Consider the following 19,864-nt stretch of genomic DNA (forward strand, 5'->3'; position numbering starts at 1 on the left):
TTCCTCCTTCCCCTAACCCCCGTTAACCTCTTATCCATCTGTATCTGTGAATTTGCCAATCTAGATATTTCATACAAGTGAAATCATATAATATTTATCTTTTTGTTTCTGGCTTATTTCACTCGGCATAACGGTTTCAAGGTTTATCCATGTATGTTGTGGCATGTATCAGAACGTCATTCCTTTTTATGGTTGAATAATATTCCTCTGTGAGTCTGTGTGTCTGTGTATGTTTGTGTAAACTACATTTTGTCTACCCATTCATCTGTTGATGGATACCTGGGATGTTCCTACCTTTTGGTTATTGTGAATAATGCTGCTATAAACACTGGTATACAAGTATTGATTCTAAATTTTGAACATAGTATTCTGAGTACATACCTCACTCAGGGTAGAGACAAAGAGAACTGTGAATAAATACTGAACTCTAGTTAGTAGTTTTATTTTGCTGTGGTATGGACTAGCAATTCTGAACCTTATGTACATTTTAGAATTGAGCAAGATAAAGATATCACAAGAAAAACTAAGTACAGACCAATAGATGCAAAAATCCTCAACAACATACTAGAAACTAATCCAACAGCACATTAAACAAATTATACACCAAGATAAGGTGGGATTTATCCCAGGTATGCAAGGGTGGTTCAACATAAGAAAATCAATGTAATATACCACATTAACAGAATGAAGAGAAAAAGCCACATTATCACTACAATTGGTGCAGAAAAGGCATTTGACAAAACAGCACCCTTTCTTTAATGGTGAAAGACTGAAAACTTTCCCTCTAAGATCAGGAATAAGACAAGGATGCCCAATGCCACCATTATTATTCAACATTGTAGGAAGGCTTAGCCAGAGCAATTAGACAAGGGAAAACAATAAAAGGCATCCAAATTGGAAAGGAAAAGGCAGATGACATGATCCCATATCATCAGCAAACGTTTCTGAAAAATCCACAACAAAGCTCTTAAAGCTAATAAATGAATCCAGCAAAGTGGTGGGGTACAAGATCAACACACAAAAATCAGTAGTGGGAAGCAGACATGGCTCAACTGATAAGAGTGTCCATCTACCATATGGAGGATCCAGGCTTTGATCCCTAGGGCCTCCTGACCTGTGTGGTAAGATGGCCCACGTGCCATGCTGCTGTACACAAGGAGTGCCGTGTCAAGCAGGGGCATCCCTGTGTAGGGGTGCCCCATGTGCAAGGAGTACGCCCCGCAAGGAGAGCTGCCCCGCGTGAAAAAAGTGGAGCCCGCCCAGGAGAGGCACCGCACACATGGAGAGCTGATACAACAAAAAAGAGACGCAGTTTCCCAGTGCTTGGATAATGCAGGTGGATGCAGAAGAATATTCAACGAATGGACACAGAGAGCAGACACAGGGGGGAAGGGGAGAGAAATAAATAAAAAATAAATCTTAAAAACAAAACAGTAGTGTTTCTATACACTAATAATGAACAATCTTAAGAAGAAAATTAATAAAAACATTCCATTTACAATAGGAACTAAAAGAATCAAATACCTAGGAATAAATCTAACCAAGGATGTGTGGGACTTGTACACAGAAAACTACAAATCAACCCTCATATTTATGGTCAACTGATTTTCAACAAGGGGGCAAAGACCATTCAATTGGTAAAGTACAGTCTCTTAAACAAATGGTGCTGGGAAAACTGAATATCCATTTGCAATATGACCTCAAGTCATATTAAAAAATCAACTCAATATGGATCAATGACCTAAATATTTAAGAGCCAAAACTATAAAAGTCCTAGGAAAAAAATGAAGGGAGGCATCTTCAGGACCTTGTGTTAGGCAAAGATTTCTCTTAGACTTTACACCCAAAGCAAAAGAAACAAAAGAAAAAATGCAAGGGTGTCCCCCGCGTGCGGGAGCCCCACGCGCAAGGAGTGCGCCCGTGAGGAAAGCCACCCAGCGTGAAAAGAAAGTGCAGCCTGCCCAGGAATGGCGCCGCCCACACTTCCCGTGCCGCTGACGACAACAGAAGCGGACAAAGAAACAAGACGCAGCAAATAGACACCAAGAACAGACAACCAGGGGAGGGGGGAAATTAAATAAATAAATAAATCTTTAAAAAAAAAAAAAAAAAAAAAAAGATAATTGGGATTTCATAAAAATTACCAACTTTTATGTGTCAAAGGACTTTATCATGAAAGTAAAACAACAACCTACACAATAGGAGAAGCTATTTGGAAATCTTATTCAGTAAGAGTTAATTCTCAGAATATGTTAAGGAATCCTTTAACCCAACAACAAAAAGATAACCCAATTTTAAAATGGTCAAAAGAATAGACGCTTCTCCAAAGATATACAAATGGCCAAACAGCACATGAAGAGATGCTCAACTTCATTATTCATTAGGGATATGCAAATCAAAACCATAATGAGATATTATTTCGTATCCACTAAAAGGGCTACTATTAAAAAAAATGGAAAATAAAAAGTGTTGGAGACAATGTGTAGAAATAGGAACACTAATTCACTGCTGGTGAGAATGTAAAACAGTGCTGCCACTGTGGAATATGGTGTGGCAGCTCGTTAGAAAGTATAGAAATACTATGACTCAGCAATCCCACTTCTAGGTATATACTCCCAAAAATTGAAAGCCAAGGACTTGAATAAGTATTTTCACAATGATATTCACAGCAGCCTTATTCACAACTGCCAAAAATATGGAAGAAACCCAAGTGTCCATCAACAGACAAATGGATAAACAAAATGTGGTTTATTCATGCAATGGAATATTATTCAGCTATAAAAAGGAATGAATTTCTGATAACATGTGACAACATGCATGAATCTTGAAAATCAGGTTGAGTGAAATAAACCAGACGCAAAAGGAAAAATATTTATGATCAAATAACTGATATGTAATAAGTGGAATATGGAAACTCAGAGTCAGAATCTAGAATATAGGTTACTAGAAGATGGGGTAGAAGTAGGAAATCGAGAGTTAGGTCTTTAAATGTATAGAGTTTCTATTTGGGACAATGGAAAATTTTTGGTAATGGATGGTGGTGATGTAGCACAATACTGTCAATGTAATTAACAACAATGAATTATACATTTGAATGTGGTTAAAAGGAAAAATTTTACATTGTATATTACTAGAATAAAATTTTTTAAAAAATCCATTAAACTGCACAACACAGTGAACCCTAAGTTAAATCATGGGCTATAATTAATAGTACAATTATAAAAATATGCTTTTATCAATTGTAACAAATGTACCACACAAATCCAAGGTGTTAATAGCAGGGTGTTATATAGGAATCCTGCATTTAAGGCATGGTTATTCTGTAAACCCACCACTTCAATAAATAAATAAATAGGACATTATCTGGGGGTGGGGATCATCTTTAGGAAAAGCTGACATGCTGACCCAAAATCAGTTAACTAAAAAAATAAAATAAAGGGAAGTGGATTTGGCTGAACTGAAAAAGAGTGTCCGCCTACCACATGGGAGGTCCAGGGTTCAAACTCAGGGCCTCCTGGCCCGTGTGGTGAGCTGGCCCACATGCAGTGCTGATGCATGCCATGAGTGCTGTGCCATGCAGGGGTGTCACCCATGTAGGGGAGTCTCACGCGTAAGGAGTGTGCCCCGTAAAGAGAACCATCCCGTGTGAAAAAAGTGCGGGCTGCCCAGGAATGGCGCCGCACACACGGAGAGCTGACACAGCAAGATGATGCAACAAAACGAGACAAGAATATAAGTGGACACAGAAGATTACACAGCAAATAGACAGAAAGCAGACAATGGGGGGCAGGGGAATAAATTTTTTAAAAATCTAAAAAAATAAAAATAAAATATAAAGGCAACATACCTATTGCTATAGATCGCAAATAAAGTTTCTCAGCATTTTCATATTGATTCATGTCATAATTATATAAAGAAGCCAGATGTCCCACTGAAAGGGCTACTTCATAATCTTCCTGACCAAGAAGTTGCTCTTTAATCTGAATTGCTTTGATGTGCATTTCTTCAGCTTCCTAGAAAACAATTAAGCCTTATCAATCATTACATTACACTTCTTATCCAATGAGCAAAATTCTTCTAAATGCAAAGATATCTTACGGATGCCATAAGGTAATTAGTAACATATTATGTTATTTCAAAGGTTGCCTATGGGAAATATCACTGATTTTTGGAAACTATGCACATAAGCTGATAGTTATATTGTCTCATTCTAAAAGTGACAAGAGAAAATTTCTTCTAATAACTATTACCCCAGGACATGTTAACATTAAAACATTCTAATATAAAAAGTATTCTTTGAGTTAACATTTTCAAAAAACCTAAACCAAGGCTAATTGAAAGGCAGGTTGATTTTCAGATAAAATGAATGTCTTAGACAGTGATTTTTTTTTTTTTTTTTAAAAGGAATCGGGGACCAGGGATTGAACCTAGGACTTTGTATGTGGGAAGCCAGTGCTCAACCACTGAGCCACATTGGCTCCCCTGATTGGTTTTTGTGTTTGCTTGTTTTTTAGCAGGCACTGGGAACTGAACCCAGGACCTGCCAGATTCAGTTGTGGGAAGCAGACACCCAACCACTTGAGCTACATCTGCTCCCTTAGACAATAATTCTTGATCCTTTCATCTTACTACAACTCCTAAAATTGCCATTACAAATTCATAACCCAAAAACTTTTAAAGGGAACTAAAGTAAGTGAATTTTTGTTGCTATAATGAATAATAGTAACTATATCTGACCTTTATTGCATGCCTATCATGTGCCGAGCATTCTGCAAAGTGCTGTACTTAACTTAGCTAAGAGCTATGTTTGAAATCTAATAATACCAACTGTATTAGCCTTTTTGGTTTGATATATTTGTGTCTTATTTTTCCATGGTCCTGATTTTCTAATTTTATTTATATTTTGACTGTTGTTTTATACTAGCTGCTTCTGCAATTCCTTTTTCAATAAGGTAAGAATATAACGAATGTGTACTTTATTAAATAGATAAAAATGTAGTAAAAATGTTTCTACCTTAAATTTTCTCATTGACTGATAAAGTCTTCCAAGGTTTCCATAGTGTTTTGCAGTCTGTACATTAAATTCTCCAAAAGCTTTTTTAGCTAGTTGAAGTGAAGACAGGTGTAAATCATGAGCTTCTTGAAGCAGCCTCTGTTCAGTTTCCTTATTATGACAATCAATTGCAATCTCTTCTAAAATAAGCGCTGAATGAAGAAAGCAATAAAATTAGCACACTTCAAAACCAGAACTATTTATGAAAGTGATTCAGAGCACATAACTTAAAATTAAATCCTATAAATATTTATTGAATACATGTACATATGATTATGGTGTAGAACTGGTCGAGATGAAAGCATTCCACTTAAATATACTTTTGGGGGTCATTTTATTTTCACAGTTTAATAATGAATTCATTTAAGAAAAAGTGATATACATCAAATTATTTTGCAGAACTGGTTTCTATTTCATTAGATTGTTATAGTTTTGCTGATCAGAATTTGCTTTTTAAAGTAAATGGAAAGAAGGAAAAGGCAAATTTTTTAGTTATAAAATTGTTGTAAGGATCCTAAGAAGTACTATGGAAATTTTTGAAACACACACTCTGTAAAATATAACCTTTAACTTAATACAACTAAAAACTGGTTTTCTGGGAAGTGGATGTGGCTCAAGTGATTGAGCTCCTGCCTACCACAGGGGAGGTCCCAGGTTTGGTTCCCCATGCCTCCTGGAGAAGACAAGCAAGACAGCGAGCTGATGTGACAGGCAGGCACAGTGAGCTGATGCAACGAGATGACTCAACAAGGAGACACAAAGAGGAAACACAATGAGAGACACAACAAAACAGGGAGAGGAGGTGCTCAAGTCATTGAGCACCTCTCTCCCACATGGGAGGTCCCAGGTTCAGTTACGGGTGCCTCCTACGAAGAAGATGAGCAGACAGAGAGAGCACACAGCAAATGGACACAGAGAGCAGACAGCGAGCACAAACAAGGATGGAGGGGAATAAATAAAATAGATCTTAAAACACACACACACACACACAAAAAAAAACCCTTAAAAAATAAAAATTAAAAAAACTGGTTTCCTCCTACTTATTTGACCAACCAAATCAGGCAAGATAGTTCAATTTCGAAATCCCATTTAAGATTTTCAAATCCCACCTAACTCTGTCAAATACACACATTCTTTTACTAGGCAATTCAATTTCTAGGAAAACGTGGCATGTGCACAAAGATAAGTAAAAGAGATTTGGGTTTATTGCAGCATTTTCAAGAAGAACAAGAGGTTGAAGATAATATAAAGGTCCAACAATAGGGGTGAACTTAAATAAATATATTGAAATGGAAAAATGTTCAGGATATAGAAAGTAAAAAAAAAAAAAAAAGCAGATTATAAAACTAAAAAAAAATTCATTTCATTATTTGAAGAAAGAAAAGTCTAAAAGGACATTCACCAAAATTTATTCTTTATTGGTAGAATTTCAGATGACTTTACTTTTTCTCTTTTTTATCTAGCTTTTAGTTTTTGACATTAATCATGTATTACTTGTGTAACTTTAAAAATGCAAACCTAGAGGGAAAAAAAAGAGACGAGCTCCAGACACTGTAAAAAATTATCACACATGCATGAAATAATCTTAAGGGTGACCCATTCATGTTCATGTTTTCAATTAAAGTGCCCTGTCGGTACTCAGAAGAAAGCTAAAATAAGAAAGAAAGAAAGTGGTATTTGGAAGAGCCTTGCATCATTAAGGGTAACCTGATATGAAGGTCAGTGTAAGAATTCTGCACAAGAAAGCTGAACAACCTGCCTTCAGTGTGCTATCCATATTACTATGAAATAATTTGCATTGTTCATCCATATCCCCTTCAAAAGAAATGAATGCTAAAGGAAGAGAAAAGAACGTAATTCTTGATTATCAATAGCAATGATAATCTGAGAGAGGTGAACAACCTTTCATATGAACCACTGGAAAATTTAATTAGAGTTGCAGGCAAACACTTTAAATAAGTGAACTGACCATCTTAGTAATATATAGATACAGTTCAACCATATGTTACTATCCCCTGATGAAACAAATACCATTATTTTATACCATATATCATCAATTTAAAAATCTGAGACTAGATTACAAAGGGTACCTTTCACCCTCTTTGAAGAAGCCAAAAGAAGATGATCTTCAGGTAGGATGTGGGTAATGATACCAATAGCTCTTTCTGCATGAAATCTGCAATACAGATAGATATAGTCTGGTAATTTCTTTTTAGTTGCAAAAGATTTAAGCATTTTCAAAATCACAACCAATTATACTGATAGAAAGTGCTTCTAAAACTACCTAGGTGGTAAAGGACCAGTTTGCTTTTTAAACAATTTTCAATATGTTGTAGTGGACTGAACTTTAGGTAAGGGGGAGAGAGAGAGAAAGATTATGGCACTTTAACCCTAGAGGGAAGATAAAGAGCAGCTTTATTCTTTCTGTTGTTCAGGCCTCTCTACTTGAGGAATTCATTCAAACTATCAACAAATCTGATCAAGGTTTCCTTCAAAATTTATCCAGATTATCAATTTCTCCTAGATCTCTCACCTGAATCATTGCAATAGCTACCAGCTGCCATTTTCTACCTACAGCCTACTATTATTAGGACAGAATTATCCTTTCAAAACCTAAACTAGATTCTGTCACTCTTCTGTTCAAAACCTCTAATAGCTACTCAACTCCCTTAGAATAAACTGAAGTACTTATCATGGCCTATAAAGCTCAACATGATCTTTCAGTCTCCAACCTCCTGACTTCTTATTAGTATCTTACCATTCTTAGACCAACCTTCCCTGACCTGTCTCCAACCACACAAGCTTAGTGGTTTCCTGAACCTGAAAAGCATATTTTCACCTCAGGACCACTGCACTTGTTTTACTTTTTTTGGGATGTTCTTCTCTGATTATACACATGGCTCACTCCTCATTGAATAGTCCTTTCCAGATAAGCCCACATAAAAAATCCCTAAAAAGTCCACCATTACTCTCTAAACTCTAACCCTACTACTTTATTCTTCTTCACAGCATACGTTCTTACTTGACATGCTTAGTTATTTCTTTATGGCCTATCTCCCCAAAAAGAAAAAAAAAATTGTCTATTTTACTTGTCAGTTCCTTTCAACCATCTCCAAGCCTCCTACCCACTTCTTCCAAATAATCACTGATCTTCTCAGATGTTTCTTCCAACTCATGAATAGTTCCATCTAATCTTGTTTAATTTGTCCACTAACTTTTTAATTTCAATGACTATTTTCCAATTCTTGTTATTCATGTTTCATTTTTTATACTAGCTTTATTAAGATATAATTCACATCGCATACAGTTCACCCATTTAAGTGGTTTTTAGTATATTCAGGGTTGTGAAACCATTACTGCAATTTTAGATTATTTTCATCACCCCAAAAAGAAAGCCCATACCCATTAGGAGTCACTACCCATTCCCTCTCAACCCCTCAGTCCTTAGCAATGATCAATTTACTTTCTGTCTCTATGGATTTGCCTATTCTGAACATTTCATATAAATGGAATCATACAATACTGGTCTTTTGTGACTGGTTTCTTTTACTTTAAGCATAATGTTTTCCCAAAGTTCATCAATGTTGTTGCATGCATCAGTTGTTTAATTTCCAAATAGGCCTTTTATCTTTTTTCCCCTCTAAAATATTAGATTCCTTCTTTTAAACCAGTGTCAGCAAACTTTTTTTGTAAAGGACCAGACAGTAAATATTCTAGGCTTTGTGGGCCATATAGTCACTGCCACAACTACTCAACTCTGCTGTTGGAGCAATAGAAGTCAAATCCACATAGTACATGAATGACTGAGTGTGGCTATGTTCCAATAAAACTTTATTTCACCCACAGGCTGTAGTTTGCTTAACCTGTTTTATACTCTAATTTAATAAAGTATCAACTCAAAAGTCCTGTTAACTAAAGTTCTCAGGATTCTAATGCTGTTCATTATATCTGATGACTCTGACTCTCACTCAAGGGGTAATGTATCCTTACTTGTTTTCCAATTTCTAATTGTTGAGTTCATCCAAGGTACAGCTATCTATGGTGATTCTGCGTGGTTTGGGTTGAGGATTATTTACTCCCAAGAGGTTTCCATTTTCTTTGCAAGGTATCCCAGGAGACCTAGCCAATGAGTTTTTTAATGTTTTTCTCAATTTGGGAGCTCCTATATGCATTATCTCCAAACTCAATAGTGGTATAGGTCTGTAGTAACAAATTACCCTATAAGGCTCCTTTTTTTGGGTTCAACTCTGAGCCCAAGCTGGAATGGACATGTTTTCTTGTCTTCCCTCTGCTATCCTTTATTTGAGAGTACACCTTTGATCTTGGCTTCACGTGAGGAATTCAGTTCTAATTCACAGCCACCTGTAGGCTAGAAGCTTTGTCTCTTAAAGCCAGGATTGTTGTTCGACCAAGGTTATAGCCTTCCCAGCACCCCAGAGCAGTTATACTCAAGTTCATGTGTACTCCTTATGTACTACTGTCCATTATTGGTCTCTGGAGTTTTCGACTATCTCCCTTGCAAGCTTAGCTATACATTTAAAAACATGTTGTTACACATTTTATTCAATATTTCTAAGAGTTTTGTGTAAGAGGTTTTCAAATTAGTAAATCTGCTATGTACCCAGAAGCTACTGTATTACTCTGAGAAAAATTACTAAAGGAAATATTCAAAAGGTAAGTTATAATCTAAGTGAAGATAGGTGTCTCAAATATTAAACCACATAAAGTCTAAATGAATGGCTTATGAATTGATATGATTTTAAATGGCTTTAAGAACATTCTAGATATTCCGTTTAAGCTCATGGAAAGACAAATTTAATATGTAAGTACTATTGTATTAGGAGAAAAAAGCCAGCATTTAATCCTTCACTGAAAGGGAACAGGGAACTTACAGTGCATTGTCAAATTTCCCAGAGCTATACTGGTGAACATAAGAAGAATAAGCCAAGTCTTCATGAGCTGTTGCTACATGGATATTTTTGCCACCAAACACTGACTGCCGAATGTCAAGGGCTGCCTGAAATAATCATGAAAATATTTGATAATACTGTAAATCCTTAGAAAACATCACTTAAACAACCTAATAATTTAAACATACATTCTATATACACAATTCTGTAAATTTGGAAGCAAAAGTTCTGCTGTATTTAATTCACAACAGAACCTGAAGGTTCTCTTTTTTTTGACATGTCTCACTTTCAATTTATTTTTTTTTTATTTTTTGTCTTTTTTTTAAAAATTTTTTAAATTAATAGATCACAAGGAATGTTACATTAAACCTGAAGGTTCTCTATGAGGCCTAATTTTCTGAAGATCAAGTCTGACTTAAAAGGCAATGGCTTAATATAGTAACTTGAAATAGGGTAATAAATTGAAGCATAGATGTGATTAGGAGAACCTACTTTAATGAACTGGTAAGAATATTTGTAATGATCATATTACTTATAAATAGGTATTTCTAAAATATTTGTAAGTCTTAAAATAGTTCAAGTATTTTAAATATTTATTTGGTAGTTCTGTTATTAATACCATCAGACTTTTAGCTTGTGTTTAGGTTTTTGTTAACTTTTGAATTAATGTTTTGCTCTACATTTTCTGTGAGTTCACAGTGGCTAAGGTCTATTAAACTTAAAAAAAAAAAAAAAAAGCAATGGTTTAATAAAAACCATTCACACGTCCTGGGAATCACATATTTTTCTCTGTCTCCTTTTTCAGAACTGAATTATATAATCAGATACCTTGTCTAGAATGATAGCATAGTTCACCATTTACCTGAGAATGACTAAGGTAAAGCCTAAATTGACATCTATCAGTCCTCCTTGCTGTTACAAAGGCATTTACAATGATACTTGCTAAATCAACAAGAACAAGTCATTATTTGGACAAATGAAAAACAGAAAAGTGCTGCTAAATATGGGTCCATAACCCAACAACTTGCTTCCTGGAAGAGTATCTTTAATTCCTAAAACATTAACTTTTAAGCCTCCTAGGTATTACTCAGTAAAATAATGCTATGTCCTATATGAGGGGGGATTAGAGAGACTTATTTTTAGAGTGTGGTTTAAATAATGCAAACAAATAAAGGTCACCCTGTCAATTTAGGCTGAAATAAAAAAACATGTAACCTTTAACATACCTGATAAATTGCAACAGACTGACAGATATTATCTACATTTAGTAAGTAGAATCCATAATCTAGCAGTGTATCAGAATATTTTGGGTGTTTGGATCCAAAATGATCCCTATTAAAAAAATAGAAAACTATTAGGACATAAAGTAGAAAGAGACTTTGAAACAGTATTTTTAATAACAAACACCTACCGTGCCAAATACACTGCATGTTTAATTAACTGTTCTGCCTTCTTAAATTCACGTTTTACTACACAAGCCTAAAATTAAAGCGAAAAATTGTTAAACAAGTCTCAAAACAGTTAAATAGTATGCTAAAATAAGTATAGTTTATATATTCAGGCTATAATGGTCAATAAGAAAAACACTTCTTCAAACATTCTAAAAACTTGAAAAGTCTATTATAAACATCTGTATATAGCCTGGTACAAATCATAAGCTTAAAATTTTGTCATGCCCAGTACAATACTGTTACAAGAAAGTTACCTTACAAAACTGGTATACTCCCATCCTTCCAGAGAATTAATATAAGAGTGTGTGTGTGGATAAGGTTTGCCACGTTATTTTCTAAGGTACTTATATCCCAGTTCTGGAGTGGCATGCAACAGTTTTCAGCAGTTTTTATCTAATAAAATATAATAATCTCAAGTTTTTCTATTATTTCGTAAAATATCTTGATACAAGGATGGTCAGTTTTTTTCTTTAAATTAAAGCAGTTGTAGGCTCAGGTTTAAAACAGAAAGCTCCCAAGTCCGCCCGGCCGTCAATAAATCATTTTTTCCCTCTCAAAAAATAAATAAAGCAGTTGTAGGTTTACTGAAAAATCATGCACAAAGTACAGAATTTCCATATTACCCGCCCCCTACATTTTTCCCTATTATTAACCTTTGTCTTAGTGTGGTATCATTGTTACAAAAAAAAAAAATTATAATTATACTATTAACTATACTCCATAGTTTAGAGTTCTCTCTTTTGTATTGTTCACTCTTGCATTATAGTTTTTAAAACTCTAAATATCACTTGTATATAGAAATATAAAGCTTACAAATACACTACACTATATGTCTTTATATAACATATATTCAATGTTTTGAATTCATTAAAATCATACTAATATTCCTTTTCTTGCTCTGATGGAAACCTGAATATTTACACTGTATGCCTGCTCTAAAATGACTGATTTAATTAACTTCAAAGTAATCTCGGACTCTTCTAAACCAACAATTTTGGAATCTTCCTTCTAAGTGAAATTTCTATAACTAAAACCAACTAAACTGAATTATTAAAAATTGAGAAACCCATGGGTAGAAAGAATATATTTGAAAAATACAGTAACTGCTTTAAGGCCTCAAAGAGTTAGTGTATTAATTTACAGAATAAGATAAAACTAGAGGGAAAAAAATCAAATATGGATTGTCTAGTAAGTCAAGTACAGAAAGCTATCATGTTGTGAGACTGCCATACAAACACTAGAGTATTTTATAGTAGGCTGTCCTTTAGGAGAAAAGAAATTAATCTTTAGCATAAGGAGTTCAGGTCACTATAAATATTTACAAAAAATAGAATTAAAAATAAAAATAAAAGCTCCAAGATAAAAAATTTTTTTCCAGGAAGATAAAAAATTTTTTAAATTTCCACCTATAGGAGGCTAAAGGTTGTACCACATTGCCTCCTTTGGGCATTTCACTTTAGTGATTGTCCTCTTAGCTGATAAATCATGGTATATACAAAAAAAAAAAAAAAAAAGTAAAAATACATACAGAAAAACAAACAAACAAAAAAAAGCCCTCATGTTGTGTTCATATTCTTGAATTAGTTTCTTTAACGTAGACTGATAGCAGAACAGAAAGAATACAGATACTGAACTTGATAAACAGCAGAGTTAACATTTTTTTCACTAAATGGATATATTCCAGGCAAAAGCATCATGGTCCTTAACACTAAGACAAGTAGGGCTTTTTTTTTCTTTATCATTAGTTGTAATATTTTAGACAGCTACATTGGGGATAATGTCGAATACTATTTTGATCTACTCTTCAGCTGAATTATCAAAATGAATTATTTCAAAGTTTTGTGGGTATAGAAAAATTATCTAAATTTTCCATATGAGCTAGTTTTAAAAACCAGATTTCTAAAACGCAACATAGAAATTTAGAAAATAGATCTTGTTAACACCTAACGTGCTAAACAATAGGTTAATTTAAAAAAAATTTAAAGTCTGATAAATACTGTAATTAATTTAATAATTTTAATATTATATTCACCTTAGAAGCTTGTCTTAAAACATCTACCACGACTTTGACTGGCAAGCCAGCTGTGATTTCTTTCATTGCCTCAATGCACCACTTGTATGCCTAAAAAAACAAAGATTTATAGAAGAGACAGAACTGTGATAAATAAAAATAAAATATTTTAACAAAATCAATGTGAATTTTTCCTATGAGCTGTCAAACACTTGAATAAGAGCACACACACAATATTTACACTTAAAAATCTCCCTGAGGCTGTTTTTTTGAAAGTACATTATGGAAAGCGGATGGAGCTCAAGTGACTGGACTCCTGTCTACCATATGGGAGGTTTAGGGTTTGATTTCCCAGGTTTCTTGAAGGTGAGCTGGCCCACAGAGCAAGCTGGCCCAGGTGATGAGCTGGCCTGTACAGATGAAATGGCTCATGCAGGACTGCTGGCCAGCAAAGCAAGCTGGCCTGAGTAGAAAGCTGGCACAGCAAGATGACACAACGAGGAGAGACAATAAGAGACATAGCAGACCAGGGAGCTGAGATGATGCAAGAGAACGAATACCTCTCTCCCACTCCAGAAGGTCCTAAGATCACTTCCTGGAGCAGCCTAAAGAGAAGACATGTAGACGCAGAAGAATGCACGCTAGTGGACAAAGAGCAGACAATGGGGGTGGGTGGGAGGTGGAAATAAATAAATAAATTTAAAAAGTATGTTCCTTTTTTAAATTTTATTATTTTCACTCCTAATGTCTGTATCACCCATGGAAATAGCCATATAGTCAGGAAATTAGAGGTATGTTCTTTCTTGCTCGGAAACCTTTGTATGTACTGTTCCCTCTACCTTAGACAAATTCCTCATTCCTCCAACCCCTTAAAACTCATCTAACTTGTCTTTTGGGTTTCAGGTCTAGACCATGTTTTCGGTATTTTTCTATACTTTTCTTCCCTTACTATAGCACTTATTACTTTATATTTTAATTTCCTGTTTAATTGAGGGTTTAGATTGTGCCAGCCACTGTTCATATTAAACATTTAACTGACACAACAAATCTATGAGACACATACTATTATTATGGGAAAGAGGTGTAGAGAGGTTAAGTACCAGACAGTGTACCAGCAAGGAAGAAGAGAAAATATCCTTTCTCTCACAGTGGAAGAAAGAAAGAAAGAAAAAATTAAAATAAATAATTTGGATAGTGATAACTGCAACAAACAAAAAAAGATATGAAGGGACCACAAGGAAGGGGGGACAGCTCATTAGGAAAAGTGGTTTACTTCCTACAATACCAGAAGGAGAATAAAAACAAGTACAAAAGAATAATTTAAGATCATGAGATGCCCTTAATTTGACTTCACAAAGACTGTGAATATTTGACTTCATAAAGCGTATTTGTGAATGTCTGACTTCACAAAGAGTGTTTGTGAATGCAGGAATGTTTGGTACAGCAGAATGAGCATGTACTGTCAGGTCAGACACTGCTACATTGGAATCACACTCTTCTACTTACTTAACTACTAAGTTAGGCAAGTCACTTAAACTCTGGGCCTAAATTTCATTTATATAAGAACTTAGGAAAATTGTAAGCTTTATTAATATGTATCATAAAATTGATGCTTTTTTAAAAAAACCTAGTACATAAAAAGGTGCTCAATAAACATTTGTTCTCTTCTGCAAGCTTCCTTCTCTCCCACTCCACGAAAAGTTATAGCTATTCAACTTCTGCAAATGCAACAGGTGCAAATACTTGGTGTGGCAGTCTGAGATTATTTATGAACCCCCCAAAAAATAAGGATTATGTTTGTAAACTGTTCCTCTGGGCGTGACCCCCTTTGTTTGTATTAGATTCAACTGATGTCTTTGATTAAATTATGTTAAGAGTAGGGCTTTGAGTCGACCATGTCATCAGTGTGTAACTCAGGATTGATTCCCCATCCCCTTGGTGGGCTATATAAATGGACACTCATTCAAGAAGATACATGGAAGAAGACACAGAAGAGGAGAGAACTTGGTCATTTTGGTCCTGCCATGTGACAGAAAAGAGAAGGCTCGAACAGCTAAAGCCCTGGGAAAAGAGAAAAGCCTATGCCAGACTGTAGCTGAGCAAGAGGAAGGCTGAACCCTCACAGAGCTCAGTAACCATCTTGCTTCAACACGTGGCAACTGACTTTAGTGAGGAAAGGAACCTTGCGCTGGACTCTTCAGGGCCCTATAACTATAAGCTTCTATCCCAAATATCCTTTATAAAAGCTAACAGATTTCTGGTACTTTGCACCAGTATCCCTTTGCCCAACTAATACATTTGGTTTTCCTATGATTTGCAATTTTTTTTTTTGTTTTTGTTTTTTAAAAGATTTATTTATTTATTTGATCCTCCCCCCCCTCCCCGGGTTGTCTGTTCTCCGTGTATATTTGCTGCGTCTTGTTTCTTCGTCCGCTTCTGTTGTCATCAGCGGCACGGGAAGTGTGGGCGGTGCCATTCCTGGACAGGCTGCACTTTCTTTCGTGCTGGGCGGCTCTCCTTACGGGGCGCACTCCTTGCGTGTGGGGCTCCCCTATGCGGGGGACACCCCTGCGTGGCACGGCACTCCTTGCGCACATCAGCACTGCACATGGGCCAGCTCCACATGGGTCAAGGAGGCCGGAGGTATGAACCGCGGACCTCCCATGTGGTAAACGGATGCCCTAACCACTGGGCCAAGTCCGTTTCCCTATGATTTGCAATTTAAATAGTTCAAAGTTTCATTTAAAAAGTAGGAAAAAAAAAAACCCAACTGTGATGGTAAAGTTCATGTATCAACTTGAGTAGGTTATGGTGACCAGTTGTTTGGTCAAGCAAGCACTAGTCTGACACTAGCCCAATTGTTACTGTGAGAGTATTTCATGGATTAAAATCATCAATAAGTCAACTGCATCTATGGCTAACTCCATGTACAATTAACTAAGAAGAATGCCCTAAACAATGAGAAATCTCATCTACTCAGCTGAAGGTCTGAAAGGGAGAAGTATGATTTCGGTTGTCAGAAGGAAAAATTTTCATTTCTACTTCAGCCAGCTAGCTTCTCCTCAGCCAGCTAGCTTCTCCTGGGGAATTCATAGAAAACTTTCACCGGAGTTCCAAGCTGTGGTCTGCCCTACAGAACACAGACTTGCCCACCCCCACAAAAGTGGAGATTATTGGCTTTTTAGAGAGTAAACTGTCAGGCAGTGGTTTTTTTTTTAATCCTTAAATTTAAAAACATTTTTTACAAACATTCTCCCTTCTTCTCCCCCTCCCATGGTAACCTCTAATTTACTTTCTACCTCTGATAATCTGCTATTTCTAGTCATCCCTTTTAAGTAATACACAATTTTTGTCCTTATGTGTGTTGCTTATTTCACTGAGAATAGTGTTTTCAGAGTTTTTTCATGTTAAAGGTTTCATAACTTCAGTTTTCCTTGTGGCCAAGTAATGTTTCACTGTTTGTATGTACATTTTGTCGGTCCATTCGTTTGTTGATGGACACTTGGGTTGTTTCCAGCTTCTGGCTATTGTGAATAATACTGCTGTAAATACTGGTGTACAACTAGAAAAGAAAAGATGTAGCTATTTAGAAGCAATTTTGATTCATTAATGAAAACAACTTACTCCAACTCAAATTTAGACCAAAAAATAAGCTTTGCGCTTGTAAGACACTAAATAAGCTGATTTTGTTCAAAAGTGACAAAGTAAAATCTTTAGAATCATGGTAGACTGTAATATTGTTTTAAAGTATATACTCAGTCCTTCCTTGGGGAAGGATATACTTCCCTCTACTTTAAAGACAAGAATGGCTATGTGTCTACTTTTGGCCAGTTAAATATGATCAGAAGTGAAACGTGCAATTTCTGGGAGAAAGGTCTAAAAGCCAACAGTAGCTCTCCATTTTAAAGAAAAAAAAAAAAGATGTTTTTATCTCTGCTCCCAGGGTGGCAATGTTCCAGAGAGAGACTGCTCTATTACTACAAGGCTTCATCAAAGTACACACATAATGTAAAACATAGCCACAGCCATGCCAAGCTGGGGATGAAGCATGAGGTTCATGGCTATTTTGGGACTGATGTTACTTTAGCATAATCTAGCCTATCTTAACGAAAGAAGATAATGATAATGCACCAAACTACATCCTCATGGTGTATACTTTTCTGTAATTATTAATGAGAAGTTTCTTTATTTTTAAAAGAATAAAACTATCAAAATTATCTAAGAATTCTATAGATTTAAACACTGCTACAAGGGACCAATGTGTTAAGAGTTGCAAAGATCATGAATGAGGCATAGTACAGCCCCCAGCCCTCCAAACCAAATGTAGAAAGAAAATAACCACAAATTAGAATTGTAACCGTTACCAAAAGAAAGAAAGTGGTAATTGTTAAGTAAAAGACTCTCTTAACTAGCTTGGTGGGTCTGGAAATAGGAAGATGGGCCTGGAAATGAACACAGGAATAAAGAATATCAAGATATGAATAGCTTTATGTAACAGAGAGAAGAGTATGGAGTTACAAAAGGCAATATGGCAAATAAGGGATGAAAAAAAAAACCAAACAAATGAAGAAAGAGGAACCAGAAATGGCTAATATAAGTTCTTATGCAGAGACAGAAAAAAATGATGGGGGCACTGGAAGAACTTTTAATAAGAAACATAATACTAACATTTTCTAAGATGTTTAACCTCACTATCATTTTCAACATTCTGTTATCCATGCAAAGGCCTTCAGTGAATGGGGCTGTTTATTTTTGGTATATGAAAAACACAGAAAGTGACAAAGTAGGGAGTGGCTGTAGCTCAACTGGTTGAGCAATTGTAGCTCAAGTGGTTTGATTCCTGGTATCGCCTACAAACAAAACAAATAAAACAAATGAAAATACCAACTCTCACTGGGGACAGATGTAGCTCAGTGGATGAGTACCTGCTTCCCACATACGAGGACCTGGGTTCAATCCCTGGTACCGCCCCCCTAAAAGAAGTCACAAAGTCCTATATCTTTCAGTAGATAAACAGCAAACAGTCATTACACACAGAAGCAGAAAAATAATCCATCAATAGAACGAATTCAGCAGACATAGGAACTGAACATCAAAAATAACCCCAGGAGGGGAGGAGGTATAGCTCAGTGGTTGATGCCTGCTTCCCATGTACAAGGTCTCATGTTCAATCCCTGGTACCTCCTTAAAAAAAAAATAACCACAGGAGATGCTCAACATCATTAGTCACTAGGACAATGCAAAAATTCAAAATCAATGAGATATCACTTAGTGCCCACCAGAAAGGCTATAATTTAAAAAACAGAAAATAAGTGTTGGTCCTCACCAACACTATGGAGAAATAGGAAGCCTTGTGCATTGTTGGTGGGAATGTACAATGGTGCAGCCACTGTGGAAAACAGTTCGGCAATTCCTCAGCAAGTGAAGTACAGAATTACCATACCACCCAACAATCCCACTTCTAGGTATACAGCAAAAAGAATTGAAAGCAGGGAGCTGAATAGATATTGTATACCAAAGCCCACAGCATTATTATTTACAATAGCCAAAAGGTAAAAGTCACATAAGTTATCTATCATCAGATGAATGAATAAAATGTGTACATCCATACAATGTAATATTAATCAGCCATATAAAGGAAGTTCTGATATATGCTATAACATTAATGAACCTTGAAGGCATCATGTTGATGAAAGAAGCCAGAAACCAAGGAACACATATTGTATGAGCTCACTTATATGAAATAACTAGAATATGCAAATTCATATTTAGAAAGTAGACTATAGGGTACCAGGAGTGTAGGTAGACATGGGGGAATGGGGAATTAATGTTTAACAAGTACAGAGTTTGTTTGGGGTAATAGAAAAGTTTTAGTAATGGGATGGTGGGGATAGTAATAAAACACTGTGAACTGCAGTTACCACCACTGAATTGTATACTTAAAGAAGTTAACATGGGAAATGGTATGTTGTACATAAGTGACCACAATAACAAAACAAAACACAAGAACATACACAAACTTCCTGAGAAACTACAGACAAATGACAAGGGTTTTAAATTTGTACATGTGAGTTAGGTAAATTCTTACATACATATTAAAAGCAGGATGACCCTAGCATCTAAGTTCCATAAATACCATCTTATAAATATTCTAGAATTTTCTGGTTTCACTTCTAATTGCTATTTTCCTTTAATATGGAATGTGTGTGTATATGCAGATAGATCAAAAATCAAGATAGGCATAATGTTAAAATATGAAAGCTAAATGACAGCTTTCTGATAGCATGGAATAATTATGCAATTCTTGCATAAATAAAAGCAATCCAAGCAAAGAAGTGAAGCATCCATAAATCACTTCTCAACTACGTTTTTAATAGCAATGAAGCATTAATTTAATAGTACAAAGTCAGAAATGAAGCTTTTTTTTCATAAGGCAGTG

The 19,864-nt window shown here is 35.5% G+C and overlaps 1 protein-coding gene across 1 annotated transcript in view; it reads right to left on the minus strand.

The window, feature by feature from the left end:
• The window catches only part of APPBP2 (amyloid beta precursor protein binding protein 2), a 69,037-nt gene that overhangs the window by 5,697 nt on the left and 43,476 nt on the right, over positions 1–19,864 (minus strand). Inside the window, exons 6-12 of the mRNA XM_004450304.4 lie at positions 13,447–13,536; positions 11,375–11,442; positions 11,190–11,295; positions 9,946–10,070; positions 7,144–7,229; positions 5,015–5,205; positions 3,848–4,013 (exon numbers count right to left, since the gene is read on the minus strand). Coding sequence (XP_004450361.1) covers positions 3,848–4,013; positions 5,015–5,205; positions 7,144–7,229; positions 9,946–10,070; positions 11,190–11,295; positions 11,375–11,442; positions 13,447–13,536 — 832 coding nt within the window. The remainder of the gene's footprint in view (positions 1–3,847; positions 4,014–5,014; positions 5,206–7,143; positions 7,230–9,945; positions 10,071–11,189; positions 11,296–11,374; positions 11,443–13,446; positions 13,537–19,864) is intronic.

Source organism: Dasypus novemcinctus, chromosome 21 (assembly GCF_030445035.2).
Source record: "Dasypus novemcinctus isolate mDasNov1 chromosome 21, mDasNov1.1.hap2, whole genome shotgun sequence".
NCBI classification, from domain to species: Eukaryota; Metazoa; Chordata; class Mammalia; order Cingulata; family Dasypodidae; genus Dasypus; species Dasypus novemcinctus.